The sequence below is a fragment of the Diadema setosum genome, chromosome 5 (assembly GCF_964275005.1).
Source record: "Diadema setosum chromosome 5, eeDiaSeto1, whole genome shotgun sequence".
Classification (NCBI taxonomy): Eukaryota; Metazoa; Echinodermata; class Echinoidea; order Diadematoida; family Diadematidae; genus Diadema; species Diadema setosum.
This window is the reverse complement of record NC_092689.1, coordinates 32598072-32618217: the sequence shown is the minus strand read 5'-3', so window position 1 is coordinate 32618217 and position 20146 is coordinate 32598072. Positions and strand designations below refer to the sequence as shown.

General features: G+C 36.4%; 2 protein-coding genes across 2 annotated transcripts; both read right to left on the bottom strand.

Moving 5' to 3' along the window:
- Window positions 1–3025: 3025 nt before the first annotated feature.
- LOC140229310 (glutathione S-transferase 1-like) lies at window positions 3026–10552 on the bottom strand. Its single transcript, XM_072309585.1, has 5 exons — window positions 10317–10552; window positions 7732–7824; window positions 7015–7130; window positions 6299–6400; window positions 3026–5111 (listed from the first exon to the last, which is right to left on the bottom strand). The coding sequence occupies exons 1-5, from the start codon at window positions 10456–10458 to the stop codon at window positions 4938–4940; spliced, it is 627 nt and encodes a 208-aa protein (XP_072165686.1). The 5' UTR covers window positions 10459–10552; the 3' UTR covers window positions 3026–4937.
- Window positions 10553–14655: 4103 nt separating this feature from the next.
- Window positions 14656–19447, bottom strand: LOC140228526 (glutathione S-transferase 1-like). The gene is made up of 5 exons (XM_072308759.1): window positions 19306–19447; window positions 17169–17261; window positions 16591–16706; window positions 16036–16140; window positions 14656–14829 (listed from the first exon to the last, which is right to left on the bottom strand). Exons 1-5 carry the CDS (start codon window positions 19445–19447, stop codon window positions 14656–14658), a joined length of 630 nt encoding a protein of 209 aa, XP_072164860.1.
- Window positions 19448–20146: the final 699 nt, after the last annotated feature.

Here is a 20146-nt window from a genome sequence, read left to right as displayed (position 1 = left end):
TGTTATGTTATTGCAAAGGTTCACATACTCGGAAAAGGTGCCAAAATTCCTCCTGTGACCATGAACCTGCCCAAATGGTTGTTGCCGTAGAGTCAGAATCCTATCCTAAGTGAGCAGTGTTCACATTTCTAACACTGCTTCATCCATGTTCTGTACATAATTCTGTATTGATGTACACTTAATAGGTGCCATCATATTTGCTTTGTCTCAACCTCCCAGGGGCTTCATTGTATGTACAGTGCATCCAGACAATGGAACTACATGTATTGCTACTAGATACTCTGGACATACAGTGCTCGAGGGGATAATTTGTCTATAAAGCACTGCTGAAATCATGATTGGTGTGAATAAAGTACAAGCCTTCATTTTTTCAGCCTTCTGCTCCGTGATGGGAGGTTACGTTTTATCATTTAACCTTGACTGCCTTTCCTGTGTGTTATGATTATTTCCTATCCCATTTATTGTGATACGATGCATCAATTTGTATAAACAGTGCTGCTGTTGTGGGTGTAGTACAAGTTGTATCAAGAATATTTATATGCAATACTAATGATGTAACAATGTTACACATATTTTGCCACAAAAAAAAAAAAAATGATGTAAGGGGATGAGGGATCTTGGGCAGCAATAAAATGACCATTTTCCCTCATTTCAGGTCCTGTCAATCTGCAAAGCACTACTAAACAGTGTTCTTGCATATTTAAAGTGGTCATAAGCCCCAGTGAATAGTCTAGTGTCGGTCACTGGTTTGACTGATGTGCTACGCATATGATGATGAGCTATGATCATTAATTTTTTTTTTTTTTGGTATGACTGCTCCCAATTTAGCTGTGTCAGTCAAATGTATGTAATTAATAAGTGATATTTGATCATTGAAATAAAGTGGTATTGACAGTCCAGGCCTTTCACACCTTAGATACCCACTCTGATTTTGCAGTTTATATGAGTTCAAAGTAAATAACAATGTGAGTTATATATATATATATATATATATATATATATACATATATATATATATATATATATATATATATATATATATATATACATACATATATATATATATATATATATATATATATATATATATACATATACATATATATATATATATATATATATATATATATATATATATATATACATATATATATATACACATATATAGTAAAGTCACGATAGAAGAATTAATATAGGTCTTCCCGCCCAATTTCATCAGATTTGCATTCGAATTAATGACAAGGCGTTCAAATTCGAGGGATTTTTGTCACTGCTCTACTTTCACTGTTCATTTTAATTCTTTGAGTATTCAATTTCATTTCATATTCCTTTTAGATTTTATTTCATTCAATTCAGAGAGAAATTCGTTCAATTTAACGGCTCAAAGCTGGCATTCAATTTCGCGCCAACTGGATAGACGTTCAAATTCGCACCAAATACCAGTTTCAATTTAATTTATAGGCACACAACTTCAACCTTTGAACGTTCAAATTCAATTGGCATAACCAAGTCCTGTAATTCTATGCAATTCTTACGAATATTTTTACGTTGATGAATGGTAAATTCATCAACTTTCAGTGTTTTTCTTTCAATTTCAACATCTCTTTTCATTTTTTTTTTCGGCTAGTTTCACTTTATTTCCCCATCAAAATGGATATCACGTTATTTCACAGAATGGTTAAACTCCAACTTTGCTAACATAACGAGAGATCACATGAGAACATCGATATGTCAAGCGTGATTATAGTCATTTAACAGATTTTGTTTTCAATCACGTTTGAGGTGTGAATTGTGTGTGAGATACATTGCACTAAATATTCTTTCTTTTTCACAATTATTCATAATTTCGATGTTCAGTCTCTCAGTATCTTCAGCCGTCGATCTGTTGACGCGCCAGGCACCTTGGCATGTCTACGTCGGAAAGTGGTTGTACCATTATTCAAACAGATGGAGAAAATACAAAGAACATGAGCAGCAACGAAAAACACTGCCCAGATGCTGCAAATGTTTGCCTATTCGTTAATTTGAATTCCTTAATGTTCATCGCATCTGTGCAGGTGCGAATTTGAATGCGTTTCACGTGCATTTTTAATTTTGAACGCGCTGTTTACATGTTTATGTGACAAAATCATGAATTCGAATGCTGATGAAATTAAATTGAATAAACTACTTAGCTTTTTGAATGTTGATCTCGATGATCATTCGAATTCGCTTGAAAATGACTGCTTGCATCGATATCATTAAATCGAATGCAAATCTGATGAAATTGGATTGGATTGGAATTGGAAAACCTATAAGATGCCAATTTGTTTTTATTCAAAACCCAAATTTTCGGGGGCCTCCCCCTTCATCAGAGATGAAAGTGCTTATCCCCCTTACGTAGGGGAGCCCCCCCCCCCCCCCAAAATTTGGATTTTGAAAAAAATATAAAATTGGCATTTAATGCATTTTTCTATCGTGACTTTACTATTTCTGTTTTGCCAATATGCAGATCTAATGAAATACATATCTATTCTATGTATATATATATATATATATATATATATATATATATAGTTAAGTCACGATAGAAGAATTTATAAAATTCCAATTTGTTTTTATTCAAAATCCAACCTTTTGGGGGCCTCCCCCTTCATCAGGGATGAAAATACTTATCCCCCTTACGAAGGGGAGCCCCCCAAAATTTGGATTTTGAAAAAAAAAAAACAACAATTGGCATTTAATGCATTTTTCTATCGTGACTTTACTATTTCTGTTACTATTACTGCCAATACGTGGATCTAATAAAATACATATCTATTCTATATATATATATATATATATATATATATATATATATATATGTATATATATATATATATATATATATATATATATATATACATGTGTGTATACCTATTATATATATATATATATATATATATATATATATACACACATATACACACACGACACATATTTTACTCTACCTTTCTACTATACATTTATTGTGAGTAAGAGTAGACAAGGTCACAATGTACTGAGGGCATGCATATTTGTTTGGGTTTTTGTTTGCTTTTTTGGTGTTTGTGCATCTTTGTGTCTGTGAATAAATATGAATACCTGAAGATACGAAAGACCCAAGTTCATTACTAGACTTTCGAGAAAAAAAAAGCATTTTTATTTTGTATGCAAATTGAAATGTAAAATTGTTGGAATCATTATCTATGCTTACTTTATATGGGGTCTCCAAAGATGTTGGCCAAATTTGGACTTGGGCCGTTCTTTATTCAGGTATCCATCTATCTCCAATATGTGAACATCTGCATATTTGCATGTTTATCATGTGTTTGATTCAAAAGGTTTGTCATTCAGAGTTGAACAACGTAATGATTCTTCACACACGTTGTCATGTATGCATACAAGTTAGATTCTCTGCAGGATACATCTTTTTGTTGCTCTCTAAAAGTCACAAAACAAAACAAAAAATAATGAACGTTTCAAACCAGTGCACAACATTTCAATGGACAACATTGCATATTGCATTGTCAGAAAGGATTTTATCAATAGATTGTATTCACAGTTTCATTTACAAAAATACACGTGCTTAAAATTATGTAGGCGTACCATGGTATGCGTGGCTAGTGGAGGTTTTACAGCAATTCTTGAGACAATTCTGAGACAGTAACACATATTTTTTTTACTAGTGATTGTAACATATAACATGATGCCCGTACTTTCATGGCTATCCCAGACATTATTTCCTCATTTATTTTCTTGAGCTATGAACCAATCAATAACAAGTCATGTGCAAGAATAGAACTTTGTAGCTAGATATCTGTAACTCACTGTTTCTCGATCATTATTTCAGATTTGTGTGTAGTCGCAGTGGTACCATTGTCAATGAGGCCAATACTAGTGCATGTTGACAGTCATTCTTTGATGTTACCCTACAACCCAAGATGGTAAACACTGCCTGTAATTTTTCCTCACCCTCAACTTGAATAATGGCGAAACGAAATGACAGAAAATCCTGAAAGAGGTTGAGAAGAGTATCGAATTTGATCAGACGCACAGACTGAGTGTATGATGGACAGATGAACTGCCTGCATCTGGACCAGGGATACTTTATATTAGTGAAGTTCTCAAACGTTACACCGTATAATCGAACTGCATGAGACACAGTTTCATTCACCAGATTATTTCAAACCAATAAGTATTTGTTTATCTATTTGCTCATTCCATTTTTGTTACTTGGTAGATTTACTTGTTTGTTTAATTATTCATCTATTTATTTATGATCCATTGAATTACGGGTGTATGTATGAATTTTCATTCGCTCTTTTTCGGGGGGGGGGGTGGTAAAAGTCCCTTTTTTCAGGGTTGGAACTTAAATGGGTGCAAGGTCAATTTCATCAAAATCTTCATTGAACAGGAGACTAAATCTGATTGACGTCGATCTAGTCAACTCGTGTTGTCGCTTTGATTAATACGTCTGTTTGCTGCGCGTTTCCCCTTAATAAACTGTAGCCTGTACATATTTTCCTGATCCTGACTGAGTTCATATCCAGTTTTACGTGGCGATGTTCCCTGTACTTACTAAAAGAATTATATAAGAGGACTTGTTATTACAGTTTTTGCAAAACAACTACTAACAGCAATATCATGTATATGGTGCTGTACTCATTGATGTTATGCAATAAAGTACGCCTCGACACTATAAGGCATAATTCTACACACCTCTTGTCCGACACATGCCCTTTGAAAACAATTTGTCATATAGCTAGTAAGCTGTTACATCACACATCACACTCTGTAAACTTTCAATCACAGTTTCGCTCAAGGCTAAGAAGCTAAATTTCAGATGACGCCGGAAAGAGTAGCAACTAATTCATCGGTCCACACGCCCATTGAATCACGGGGCATACCGCTGCAAAAGGGATGGGTGGTGTCGATGCTCACGAATCCGTCTGGGGACGAGACGCAAAGTACGACTTCAGCGGCGATTCTTCCCGGAAGTGGCGCACGTATTCCTGCAGTTCGGGGTAGGGGTCGAGCAGCCCGTCGACTTTGTACTTGCCGGTCGTCAGGATGTCCAAGAAGTTGAACGTCATCGCGTCGGCTAGAGTTGGCTGCGAAAGAAACAATATTTTGGCAATATATTTATGTCGTTCTGCAACAGCATATTGTTGGTGTGTACATGTGTGTGTATAGACCCAATGTCGTTTTAGAGATACAGGCCTACATCAGCTGTCGGTGAGGATGATAAAACATTTTTTTTTTTTTTTTTTTTTGGGGGGGGGGGAGGGGTAGGAATGTCATTAAAAGGGAAAAGAGGCATAATGGCAATCGTTCATGTGATGTGCCTGCCGCGTTTCAGAGCTATATACAGAAAATGAAAGGACAACGCTCGATGAAGGTCCACATGCATCACAGAGAGAAAAGGTCAACAAAATATCCAGTCGACCTACTTTATCTTCTCGGTAAGATTTCACTTGCCTGTTTATTTCCCTTTTTTTTTTCTGGTTCATATTGTTTTGGTTTTGATACAATACTCCTGAAGTGCTATCATAACCAGGCATTCTAGCGTTTAGTATTAGGCCCCGCTATTTATATGCCTACTCACCAAAAGGTGTGTTTCGGCCATATTATAGAGAATTTTCGATATACGTTTCTTTGAAACGCTTCAGAATGATGGCACAAAAATGCTATCGATTTTAGATTTATGCCGATTTTGGCAGCTTTGTTAATTTGTTTCCTAGATCTTATTTTGTTGTCAGAAGTCCATTTTTATCGCATCATATTTTGAGGACTTTGTATACATATGTGTGCGTGCGTATGTATTTTGCTCTTTTTCTTTCGAAATGGTGAGACATGAACAACATGTGTCATGACCTAATCAGAAGAATCTGTCGAACAAAGGGTAAAAAAGAAAAAAAAAAAAAAGAAGAGGAAGAAAAGAGAAGATCGAGTAGTTTCTCGACCTGATCTATCACACCGCTTGACACATAACATGTAAGGATCGAAGAGGAAGAAAATTTATATGATTAGTTAATCATTTTTATTATCAGTTATTTGAGATTAAAGCTGTTGAAAAACAAAGAATGTGAAAGTGTTTCTTTTTATGCCATGAGTGCAGAAACACTACAAAGATTATAATTATATATACAGTTAGATTATGTTCCAAAATCTCGACTAATCTCATAACTCCGCGAGATTTTTCGGAGTCAGTTCTTAGCGCTCAAGTGTGCACATCCAGCGTGACGAAGATTTTGTCATTATACACGTCGCAATCGCATCAAGATAAAAGTATACATACCCCTTGGCCAACGAAGTACTTTCCTCCGTTCTCCTTGAGGAGTTCGACGAAATACTTCATCTGACGCACAATCCCTTCCTTGAAGGCCTTCACCGCTTCAACCTATACAGTCAGTTATATCAAGACAAAGTCATTGTCGATCAATATGAATAGCCTCCTTGTTTGCGCTTGGATAGAATTGTCTTTCGCGTTCAGCCGTAGCACAATACACTGTATACCAAAGAGATCTCTTGGTGACGAGTGTTCCAAGCAATGCATACGTATTATATCTGCGTGAACCTGTGAATTAACGTTGGAACTCCTTGCGCTATATATCTGTCAAGTTTCATATAAGATCATGTTTTATCACAAACATATCTTTGATAGCATACCTTTGAAGTGGGCGTAACGTTAAACTAAACTTATTTGCCCCTCGTATATCGTCATAATATGAAATCAAATAACTCTTTGGTAAGCGCTGTGCAAAAATTATGTTATTATCTTACGTTTTCCTTTTCTTTTCTCTTCCTTATAATATATATATATATATATATATATATATATATATATATATATATATATATATATAAACATATTATGTGGATAATCATGTTGGATATGTTGGAGCGAAATATTAATCTGACCATACGGATTGAAAATAATAAATGGAGAATAGATTGTAAACACTTAACCTACATGCACTTTGCTTCGAACACAAAGTCGCCAGCTACTCTTACCTTCTTCTCTGGGTCTTGCTCGGTGAATATCGGTCTCAATTTCTGCTCGATTTCCGATCCCGTCTCCAAAACGACGTCGACATGAGCTTTCTCCGCGTTGGTTTTCCCACACAGGTCTGTCGAAAACAACCATTAAGTCACCATTACCGCATCACAGGCGTCATTCAAATACAAGTGAACTTCACCGTTTGTTTGTTATTGGGTTTTTTTTTTAGCAAAACTATGCTATGATTTTTCTGCCTTTATTCCATAATTAATAGGTAAAAAGGAGAGTAATATATACTTTCTGAGAGGCAACTATAATGACTAACTCTTATTCTTCAGCTTTGACCAACATACTTGTCAAAGACAAACTGTATACCTTACTTAAGATATATCAGTGATAGTAAATTAGATAAATAAAGGAAATCACTGAAACTATATAATATGATTCCAACATTAATGCCAAAGAAAATAATGATAACAACAGTCACTTGTAATATTTTTGACTATCATTAGTACATTGTTACGATCACTGACATGGTCTTCATTATACACCCATCCTGTTATAAACGAGTGAAATGACACAAAGCACGGAATCCAGATTTTATATATACGATTTCTCTCTCCCTGTGCTATTGCTTTTTTTATATTGTATTCTTTAAAAAAAAGTGTAGAAATGAATTGAAATTTGACTAAAATTGGAAACAAAAGTCGAACATTTTTTAAAATTCTCACCATATTCCAATGCGACAAACCTCGCCATCGCCCTGCTGTGCGGAATGGTCTTGCCGTCAACGATGAGCACGGGAGCCTGGCCCAGTGGAAACACTGCGTATACAAGTGTGGCAGGGAACCAAAAACATTGTAAAGTATAATGCCGAGGAGTTTGTCAAAAACAAATACACAAATAAAAAAAGAAAAAGATAAACATTAACAGCAGTATTGCAATGATATGATATCGATGATAGAATGCACAGAAGAAGTTTTCTTTAATACAGTCTATTTGGCAAGAACTTTAAAATTTTTGCTATCCTAATATTCTTGTCAACATTAAAATTATATGCGGAATACCGGGTAATTATGGCCCCATGGCTTGTTCGGCATCATAAAGGCCTCTAGCTGTCACAGTGTGTGTATCGATAGCTGAGACAGAGTGTGTATATAGACGGAGTGTAGAGACAAAGTGTGTATAGAAAGGTATTCTGTAGCACAATGAGAGCATTATTGATATTATACATGTATCACCATTATACCGGTAGGCCCGATGGACCGCTGTCCGTTTGGTATAAAGGGCAGTAATATTAGTTTGTGTCCCCTTGTGTTGAGTCAAGATAAAAAGAATGTCACAATAAGCGACGTGATAAGGGTACGTCTCTCATGCTGAATGGTATTTCTGCCGAGTTTAAAGGGATTGTACAGCATTGGTGGAGATGAGAATTGGGCTTTTAACTTTTTGTGAGATACCAAGAAACCACTTACGAAATAGTACAGAGCATACCATTTTAACAGGAAATGAAAGTTTATTAGATGAAAATCGGTTTTGGAATTGCTGAGACATCCAAAAACAAAGTAAAACAAAACGATCCTAATAAAATGTTCTTTTTTGATATCTCAGCCATTTTAAAACCGATTTTCATCAAATAAACGTTAAATCCCTCTTGGAATTACATGCTCTTTCATATTTCATGAGAGGTTTCTCATTTTCTCATCGAAAATATTAGAAAACTGAAATTAGGTTTTAACCAAAACTATACGCTTCCTTAAAGCTAGGCCTAGCTTTATCCATTTTTCGTGATGTCGATATTCTAATCAATCAGAGAACGACTTTATAACAAAGATCAATGCGGTCTGGAACATTATCAAATTACTGTGCACATGCTTAATCGTAAGTGCGATTCTAAGATAATGTCGTACAATGCAAATTCATTTTAGAGCCAATGATGTTTCGCCTGAATATTTGCACGCAATGAGCAGAAAGATATCTAGATTATTTCTAAAAATCTGACTCTTAAGTTACAGAGACGAATGTAAGATATAAATGGTCTTTAAGTTTAATGGTTATTATTATAGATTGTTAACTACAGTGTCCAGCAAGGGACAATAGGACTTACTTTATGGATCTAATTTTGACTATGCTGCACAGCTTTGCTAATACTGTACTATACTCATTATCCCATGACTACTATGAAGTACTAATACTCATATTGAAATGTCTGATTATGTTTTAATACTTTCATTACCTCTCTCATGTCCATTTCACTGATTTTTACTCACATTCTATCGAATAAGTAATATGTTGCTATTAAGTATTTTCATTTGCTGGCATCCTATAGCTAATACAAGCATAATAAGATGCTAAGCTGCCTATAGCTGCACGGCTCTCATTAAAAACCACACTATTGTATGTTTTGTGTTTTATTTTGCCGAATAGGCCTAAGTGGTCCAAATTGGCCTCAATCAATCATACGACGCGAGTATATAGGGTAGAGGGATATAATACTAGCACAAGATGCTTTGAGGGCTGCATGGCTCTCATTGAAAAAGCCACTATTATGTTGTTGTTGTTTTGTGTGAGTGTGTGTGTGTGTATTTTTTTTTACTCGTTTTCCCGAATAAAAGGCCTAAATTGGCCTCAATCAATTACCCAATGAGGCATGAATAGACTAGTGTAATTTCATACTTATATATCTTCAAAATCATAATACGATCAAACACATTACAATTACGCATAAATTCGCGTATTACAATCATCGCAGAGATTATGCTAATGGTATCTAGGCCCTATTAGTGATATACCACCGAACAAAAAAACCAAAAACAAAAAACCAAAAACCAAAAACCAAAAACCAAAACTAATCTCCGCGTCATATTGAGAGAACCAACTCGGAAATTCGCTTTCTTCAAGGTATTTCTGCGATGCAACAGATAGTATATAACCGAGACAGTATATAAATTTGCTCATCGCTATGGACGGTTCCATGGCATTATGATTGTTCCCTGCGATCACCTGTAAATACACGAAACTGCTGAATCATGTTCATTATTCTACGTCCACAAACCCCCCAAAATATAAAAGAAATCGATACGCAGTGCATTCGCTTGAAATATTAAAAATTGTCCGATCAGATTGAAAATAATATGTTGACTGGCTAAAATACGAGACAAAACAAATTGAAGTAGAACAATGCTAAAATGAGATGCATGCGTCCAAGATGAGCCGAGACTTGACGTCATCGACTTCTGCAGATATTCATATGTGTCTAGTTTGTAGACTACAATGCGTTGAAGCGATGTAGGACTATAATGGTGTTACAACTCACATTTCTTGTCATCTTTGATCTTCGCCCATTCTTCGTTGGTGAACCTGTCGTCGGCGAAGTCGACTTTGGCGAGGCTGAGGAGCATCCGCGTGGGCTCTGCCCGACCTCGGGCATCGAAATATTTTACGGTGAAGCGCGGCATGGTGATGGTAGTCGAAGACCAGATTGATGCAGACGACGCGAGACAGGCAGCTGTTGTGACGACTGAGCGAGAGCTACGTTCATCAATGCAGTGCTGTCAGTACAGTAAGCAGCCCGTGGCAGTGGGATGCAAGGCGAACTTCACCGACACTGATACACTTGCAACGGGCACGGATTTATGAGATAGTGCGTGCGCCTGCATGCATTATCTATCTGTTCTGCCCTGGATATGTACAGGGATCTATCTCAGTATACTCTGCGTACGTGCTGAGTGTAATACAGTATCGATCTCACCTGCTATAGTGTACTGCACTGTAGTATTATTACATTCAAATATCTAATACATTAAATGCATTGATAAAATCGCTGTGCACCGTCAATACAGGGGAATCATACTTAAATAGCTATGTATTCAGTGACTGCGTGTAAATCTATAGCATCTGGTAGAATTAAAGTATCGGAGAAGTTTGAAGAAAACCCGTTGAATCCCTCCAGCACTGTACTTGATTTTAGTTATATCCCTGGTATATTGCTTTGCCCCCCCCCCCCCCCGTTCTCATATGTTTCGTCTGTTCTCTGCACATTGGAATTACCCATAAAATAGAACAAAATTGATCTCATAGATCCCCGTCAGTCGACGATAAGAGGGTACGGGCCTTCTCGATAAGACAAGGAAACAGTCGACTATTTAGTCATCATTTTGTTTTTCCTAACGATGGATATACTACGAATTAGCACCAAACATTTTCATACCCTCGACGAACGGGATGTGGGCGTGACCGGCGTCGCTCATGCACCGCAGACCCCGCCCCCTCACGCCTTCCTTCCCGACTCACCATCCCACCCCACGCCGTCTCCTTTTTGTTTTGTTTTGTACGTGACTGCCATTCTAACTACGTCCCTCTCTCCCTCTCTCTCACTCTATGACTATCTCTCACTCTTTTATTGTAAAGAACGTAAATCGCTCTGACAGTTGGTGTTTTTTTTTTCGTTTTTTTTTTTTGGGTATGCAACGTGCCATAACGAAATATACCCAAACACAGAGTCAGTGTATGATTGGAGCCTGCATTCAAAATTTGATTTGAGGTGAACTGAAAATTGAAAAAGAAAAATACCCAAGGTGATAACACAGAATGGTCAAAAAAGATGATCAATACTAGTGCTAACTTGTTACTACACTGTATATTGATTCCATAATGATAGATCTTCTGTGTATCAGTGGTATATATATATATATATATATATATATATATATATATATATATATATATATATATATACAGTATCATAATCTTGTATCTAATCATGAATATTATGCATAATCACATACTACAATGTATACATTAGTTAAAATAAGAACGTGTCCTCACGATTGTGTTGTAAACCCAATCAGCACACATGTTCTATGCAATGTTCCATCAACCTATAAGATTAGTCAGTGTCGACTTCCAGTTCAAAAATACCAACTCGAGCCTGATTATTTCATTGACAGGTCTGTCGATTTTAACAGAAGTTGCTTTGCAGAGCTTGAGAGTTGATCAATGGACAGTCTGATTCACCGTGTCCTATAGTAAGTATAGGATATTGTAAATTATACATACATACATACATATATATATATATATATATATAGTGATAGAAATGAAAAGAGAATCAAAACTGTTCATGTGACCAGCAGGACTCGATATCAAATCCCGAATTGACAAGGAAAGCGCACGTAACCACGTTGGAATCCCATGTGGGGCCCATTTTCAGTGCCCAGATGAACCCTTATGTATCTCATACGGGCCCCGGATATTTTGCTGGCTGGGACGTAATACCATATGAGCATACACCATACAAAGAGCAGATTCAACGAAGGACTTCTTCCTCTAAATCAAACACTCTCGGGGCCAATATACATAAAAATGTTATTGACATTGTACACGAATAACTTGCACACGTTAATGAGAGAATGAATACGGGACAATACCTCTGAACCACCTGTCTTTAGCGTGCCATCCATTGTAGGCACGACCTAAATAATTGCTCAGGTTGTGGTAAAGTCGACAATTGCCAGAGGTCACCTGTTTATGCCAGGAGAAATGTATATTTCAGTATCATCCTTCATAATAGGGTGAGATTATCTGAAGGGGGAAGTCTATAAACATTGTTGGAAGGATTTTGTTTGCAGGTAATTATTCTTCTCGGTCCGTCCCTCTCTGGGGTGATCACCCATTTTCAGAATGGTCTCGACCGATCTTGACCTTCACCGTTAAACTGTACCTGCCCCGTATACAAGGTGTCTGTTAATTTGCCCTGAACTCGTTATTTGCCATATCTCTGCCATCATACCATTTATCGTGTACGAGTGTAATAGTATGGCAAAGTACACCTATGTGCGTCCATATGACTCAGCGTTTTTTGCCATGTGTATACAATTCTTTGCTTTATTATAAGCCAAGATGTATCTTCGTTCACCTTCTGATCCCCCTATTGATGTCGATGTATCCAACCGGGTGTCAAATCAATAAAATGCATTATGACTATATTTTTGAGGCACATTTTTGTTATCTGCAAAGTGTGGTCTTGTAACGTTATAGGGCCTATGCAACAGATTTAGATTCAAACTTGTCAATTTGAAAGGTGTATGAAGATCTTGTGCAGTAAATGATGTTCGTATGACACTGTTGTGTACAGCACATGCTGAAAGAACGTTTTGTTTTTTCTTTTACCGTTGTTCACACAAAACAGTTTAAAGAAATAATGTCTCACATTCTTTCTCTTAATCAGTCCTCGATCGTCTCCATTTTCTTCAACATTTTCAAAATCGAAACTCGAAAAAACAATATGAAATCAAAAGCATAATTATAATCACTGCTTGCACTGTGCGTCATATGAAACAGAGTATTACAGTGACATGATTGAATTCATAACTGTACTGCATATTGCATTTTCGCAATTCAAATATCAAGAGATATGCATGTTAGGTGCAGGGATGCACTGGCCATGATTCACACAATAATGTTCACGAAACAGTCATAATACAATAGATAACGTATCGTTTTCGAGTGATTCACGTTCTACAAGCTCCCTTTTTCAGTAGATCGCTCTTTTCAACAGCTATTTTTTTTTTTTATTACTGCAAGGTATACATTCTAGTTTCACGTCATCATTCGCATATATCTACCTATTTGTATATATATATATATATACTCTACAACTTGTCTAAACATTTTGAATTGTCAATTAATGTTCTCTTTGTGTATGTATCAACTTTTGTTAGATAGAAATAAAGTATATGGCTAATTGAATTGAATTGAAGTGAATTGAATTGATGTTAGTCATCACTACACATAAGTTGAATCCAATGGGACAGGGTATTTTACTACTTTCTATTTGCGTGAATTGCGACTAACAAAGTATACAATTATTAACAAATGTTTATATTTATCTGGGGTATATAGAATTTTTCTTCGAGTTAGCACATTATCTGTACCGACCTTTGCGTGGTCGATTTATATGAAGTACATGTACTATGTACCAACATCACCATACATGTGAGACATTCAGTTCCACAATTTGTTTATCTTAAGTCCGATTCAGAAATGTCCCTCACCAAAGTCGCTGGGGCGACAAGACCTTTGTACTTGTATCTCAAAAATGTTAAATGTTCAGGAGAGCACTTGCGGTAAGACAGCTAGCATTTGGACAGGACATCACTTACTTGATTACTTGACCATTAATTAAAAAAAAAAAAGTCATTTTCACCAAAATTTGAGATACAAGGTCTTATTACCTCAGCGACGTGATAACATTGGTTCTATTTATTGGTTTCATACTTAAAACGTATTATTAGCCTACCTATAGAAACCCTCGTATAATACCATCCTGCCTTATCATTTTTGTCACAATATCGGCGTTGAAAGCATGTTGGTACAAGAATGACGTTTGGTTATATATAGTTCTATTGTAGATTCCGGCTGCTGCCTGGTGGTTTGGCGATGGCAACTGACACGGCTCACGAAGTCTCTCGATGTAAACCTGGCTACCTGCATGGCAAAATCACAGCGGGATGTAAAATAATTTCATTTTCACGTATCGCTCACTTACAGACTCAGAGTACAACTGTTGTGAATGTCTTTTATTGAGTGCTTTGCAAACTGAATCAACAGCGCACTGTATCTTGCATTTTGGCGATTTTCCCACTAAATTTCTTCTATGCAGGCGTGGTGGGTCGGTTTTCAATGTACGATTTAATCCTAGGATCTTCTCGAAAAGCCTCATAAAAGGCTACTAAATTGGGATATTGATCCAGGACGCCCTCTATTTTGTAAGTGCTGTCAGTTATGATATCCAGGTGGTTGAAGACGACGATATCCGCCAGAGAAATCTATGAAAAAGAAAAGAGGCCAAAGATTGTTGCAGTGGCTTGAAAAGTATGTTTATAGTATACAGAATTGGAATAGAATAATTATGTAAATCCTGCAATATACTCGCGCAACTTGTTCAACATAATCCTTCAGATTCATGCAGGTGTAATAAATATTATGACTTATGATTATAGATTTGAGCGTGATTTGACCATATCAACCTCTCTCCGAACCCACATGCAGCTATACAGCAGCAAACTCATTATCTGCAGCTGTTGCCATCCTCGAATATTATCATCATTGTGTATACTCGGATACAGGCAATCAACTCAGTAATCATTATTGACTTATCAATACATTCAATGATTCATCTATTTGTTCGTTCATTAATTTCACACATTCTCTTTAAAGGACAAGTTTCACCTTCATAGACATGCACGTGGATTGAATGAATGCAGCAATATTAATAGAACACATCAGCAAGAGTTTGAGGGAAATCGGACAATCCGTTTAAAAGTTATGAATTTTTGAAGTTTCTGCTCAGTCACTGCTGGATAAGAAGACTACTACAGCTTGTGATGTCACAATTTTATGTACAACAATATAAAGAAAATATAAAGAAAATTCAACATAGATTATTTTCACTTTTCTCGCATAATAAAAGAACAATTGACTTCCCCCGTTCAGAAGGCAAGGGGGAATAATATTACCCTTAACATACGTCAGTGACGATTCGAGGAAATGTGCACTTTTTTCAAAAAGTAAAATTTTGCAAAATTCTCTTTATATTTTCCTTATAGCATTGTACGCGTGTGACACACTATAGTAGTCTTCTCATCCAGCAGTGACTGTGCAGAAACTTTAAAAATCCATAACTTTTGAACGGATTGTCCGATTTCCCCCAAACTTTCACTGATGTGTTCTATTAATATTGCTGCACTCACTCAATCCACATGTTTATGAAGGTGGACTTGTCCTTTAAATGGAGCCATTTCAGAACAAAAATTAATAATTTAGAATATAGCTCTTCTAAAAGACTTGAAAAAATACAGAGGCATTTCAGAAGTTGCTGTAAAAACTTGAACACAGTGTAAGAGAGAAAAAATGATGCCAAGATCCAATGATGGTAGTGACATGAAAAAAAAAAATCATTTGTCGATACCATAAACACGTGTGAGTTTAGTCCGATGTTGAATGGATGAAAAAGAAGAATGCATGTAGCCTACCTCATTGCCAATGAAGTACTTGCCGCCATTTGCCTTGACTTCGTCTCTCAGATAAGAATAGAATGGTTTTGAAGTAGTCTCCTTGAATGCTTGAATCAGTTCGGCCTACATGAAAAAGACATTTGAGAAGCATTAATAAGATTGCCACTATACGAATTCTTGAGTTCAATGTGGAAAAATGGAAATCAACTTCAACTCGATGTCATTTTGATTCTTGAAGAAAGACTAGCTATCAAAGTTATAAACCACGGCAATTAGCACAAGGCAACTTATCGACAGAAAAATTGACAACGGTTACAATGAACTTCCACATACACATCTGGCTTTATTATTATAGAATATTATTTGGCATATACTTTCGACCATTGCATTTATACCAAGATCAGTTTCGTATACAGAAGGTCATAATTCATATAATGTGGAGCAAGGCGTCAGAATAACCGCCACCACCAACAACAAAACAAATAACACAAAGAACTAAGTACAAACATAATTTTATTCAAGTGTGTGTATAGCTTGTATATGGCGCGCTGTAGATTTGAAGAGTAGGCCTACCCGTTTCGCGTCATCAGTTGCTAGGTAATGTGGCATCATTTTTAATTCGATGTCGGTCACGGTCTCAATGATGACGTCGTTCTTGGCTTCCTCCATTTCCGTTCTGCCAAAATATCCTGCAAGTAACATACCGAAAGTATCACCGAGTACTCATGTAACAACAACAACAACAACAACAACAAATCAACAGTGTTATCTCTTTTAACTTTCCAATGTGTCCTTGAGTATGATTTCCATCAAGTATGGGCAGTGACTTTATGAACTGTTTCACTAGTCATCGAAGCAAATATATTTTGGGCCAACCCTTTCCGTTCTTTTATTTCCAGAATTATTTTACACTATTTTCTTTTTAATTTACGACATTTTACCAAAGAGATCTGTCGTGCAAATTGATTTTTGTACAATATTGTTAACAATTTTGGCGATACGATATCCCTCTTCATGGAAGATATTACCCCCACCAGAATTAATGAATGGCGTGGAACACATTGGACACATATCCCATGCAGACTGCTCATAATCCACATCTTTCCGAAGTATTTCCGCACTTGGAGAGTGCTATAATCCCGGAAGCTTACCGAATGTCTTCCCCAGATATCTCCAGATCGCTCGGCTTTGGGGAATGACTTCCTTATCGATGTGGAGGATGGGCCCCTTTCCCATGGGGAACTCTGAAATCGATCATAGAGGATTTTTAACTGGACGGAGACACCTGCATTCCCACAGGGAATTCCATCCTGAAGTTGTATATGTATAAAAACAGAAAACTCTCACGAGGAGATTTTTTTTTTTTTTCAGATCTGTTCAGATCTGCACAGATGTGTTGATTGTTTTGATCTTATTTTGTTTTGTCATGTAATTCTTTCTTCTTTCGTTGCCTCGTAGTCGTGTTTTTTCTTTGGTCTCGTTTCATGTTGTTCTTTGTGTTTGCTTCGCTACCTTTTTGATGGGCTCCCAAATACGTTTGTTTGTTTGTTTGTTTTGTCAAACCTGTTTTTTTCCCTTTGTCTTAACTTATTTTTTTCTACTGATTTTTCCCATTAGGGGCCCACATTCTGCAAGCATTGTCTTTTCAGTATAGGTCTCTACAATTTTCGCATATATTGCAGATTCATTTTGATCACATCAATATTCATTACAATGTATAATCACTATGAGGTTTCGCTGTAAAGTTGTTTTATGCTCTGCTGTATACTCACATTGCCGTATTTACCTCATTCTCTGTTATAAAAAAGTGAAAAGTATATTTTGTCGAAGAAATGAAAACTAATTTGAATTCAATTGGTACTGCTAAGAGTAATATATACTTCTTGCATGTCATTCTCAGCTGATGAGCTCTGTCAGTGCAAAAATGATTGAGACAAATGAAAATTAGTGAAATTTTGTTTACAAAACAAAAGGAGAGCAGCTGTTCAACATCTGCCTCACACAGCAGTTAATTAATCTCACTCTCTAAACTGAGATCAGATTTTTATTTTTTTTGCATGTGTAGGTCTGATTTCTTATAACCCCAAATTTTCACTGACCTGTAAATCTCTGATTTAACTGTTTTCATACAAAGCAACATAACAGTCATCAGGATGGACATTCCCACACGTTATCATCATGGCTGAGTCGTCTGGATTATGTTATACAGGATATTGGAAAAGCATAGCCGGGGAGTTCTGTGAAAAACCTTTCAAAGTTTGCTCTCGGGAAGGAGATGTTATTTCATCTTTATATTTCTAAGTCATCAATAGTAGTGAAGTATAGTCCTAGCAATAATAGCGAAGTCCCACTCATAAAAACAAAACACTTTACCTTTCGGGATTAGGGCTTATGTTGTTTCATCTTGGTTTTCTTCCGCTATGAATTTTCTTTCATCCGATGCACATCACAGTTTGAATAATTTTCAAATTGGGCCGAAATAATGTTTTCGCTCTTAGTCATTGCATGTTTTTCTCACTGTTACTACTGCATACTGATGACATGAATATTACACCTTACGTATACCACTGACATTTAACATAATATGTCACGATTATAATCTTCATCATGTCAAATTGTAACAAATACTTTTCTCATTTTGATATATTTATATGGAGTATAACAATAGATTCAAATAAATTGAATTGAAAAGATTGAAGTGAGACTAAAAAGAAAAAAAAATGATCAGATTTACCATTCGCGAAGACTCCTGATTTTTTTTTTTTTTGTATTGTTTTGTGGCTACCTCAGACAGAAAATTGGCTACAAAGTTTGCCCATTGATAGCTATCATGACAGGGTGATTGATGATGATTGGCACTCCTATTCAAAGCGTTTTTGTCAATAATATGGTAGCAAATGAGCATATAGTCACGTGGTCACCATCCATATACCGGCCGTTATGTTTACTCTGCATACACGTAGCTCCTGTGCTGCCGCGAACACAACTTTATACACACACATACACACACGCACCAACGCACACATCTTACACATTCACACACATTCGTGAATACAATTACTGCTGGTTTGTGGTGAAATTTGCACATCAAACAAAAATGACAATCACGATTTTAAACGTACAAACATCGCCATTCATGTTGAACAGACATAATGTTCGTTGAACCCACACCTGAATCCACTACCGATCCCTTGATCTATCTTCAACACGGGTTGTGCAGGATATTCTGCTCTCATAAAGAGACCAAAAAAAAAAAAAAATGTATCTTTTCTCGAAGCATCGCCTTACCCTTCTTATTCTCTTTCAACTTTGGCCAGTCCTCGTAGCTGAATCTGTCGTCCACGAAATCTTGACCCTTCAGATGGAACAAAATTCTCGCCGGCTCGGCCCGTCCTCGGGCATTGAAGTACACCAGCCTGTAATTTGGCATGATTAAAAGTAATTACAGCGTCTTCGTTTCTTTCTGGAACACTCCGTCTAGCGTTAATTCTTCAAATCATAAATGATATATTCATGCGTAATGTACGATATACATGTAATTGGTACATAATACAAAACGCGTGAATTTGGGAACTTCACAACACACAAAGCAAATGGGAAGTTATCAGTCCAGGGCAAAGATCAAAACGCGGCTATCATACCCTTAAAGGGGCATTCCGGACGATTTTCATAATTTGACATCATGTAGTACATAAATCAACAGCTCCATGTAATTCGAGGAATTTATTGTGGTCCTTGAGCAGAGATACCAATAAATTGAAAATCTTAAACAAATCACACTGAACAGTGTTGATGACATCGGAGCCTCATATATTTCAGAAATGTAGCAGTGTAATTCCATTACAATACCGCTTGATCAACAAGTTCACCTGTGAAAAATCTATGCATGCCTTCTTCTTTTGTTCTGCTTCCTCGAGCCCGAACTCATGCATTCTTATGGTGAGGCTGTCATGTCATCATCCTTGTTCATTGCAATTTGTTGTAAATTTTGAAAACATTCTCATTCCTTATCCCAATCACTATAAATTCTGAAACTCTGTACTCAGTTTGACTAATTTATAGTTGTTCAAATGTAAAAGTCTGAAAATCATCCGGAGGTCCCCTTTAAATCTTTATCAGGTTCAATGTC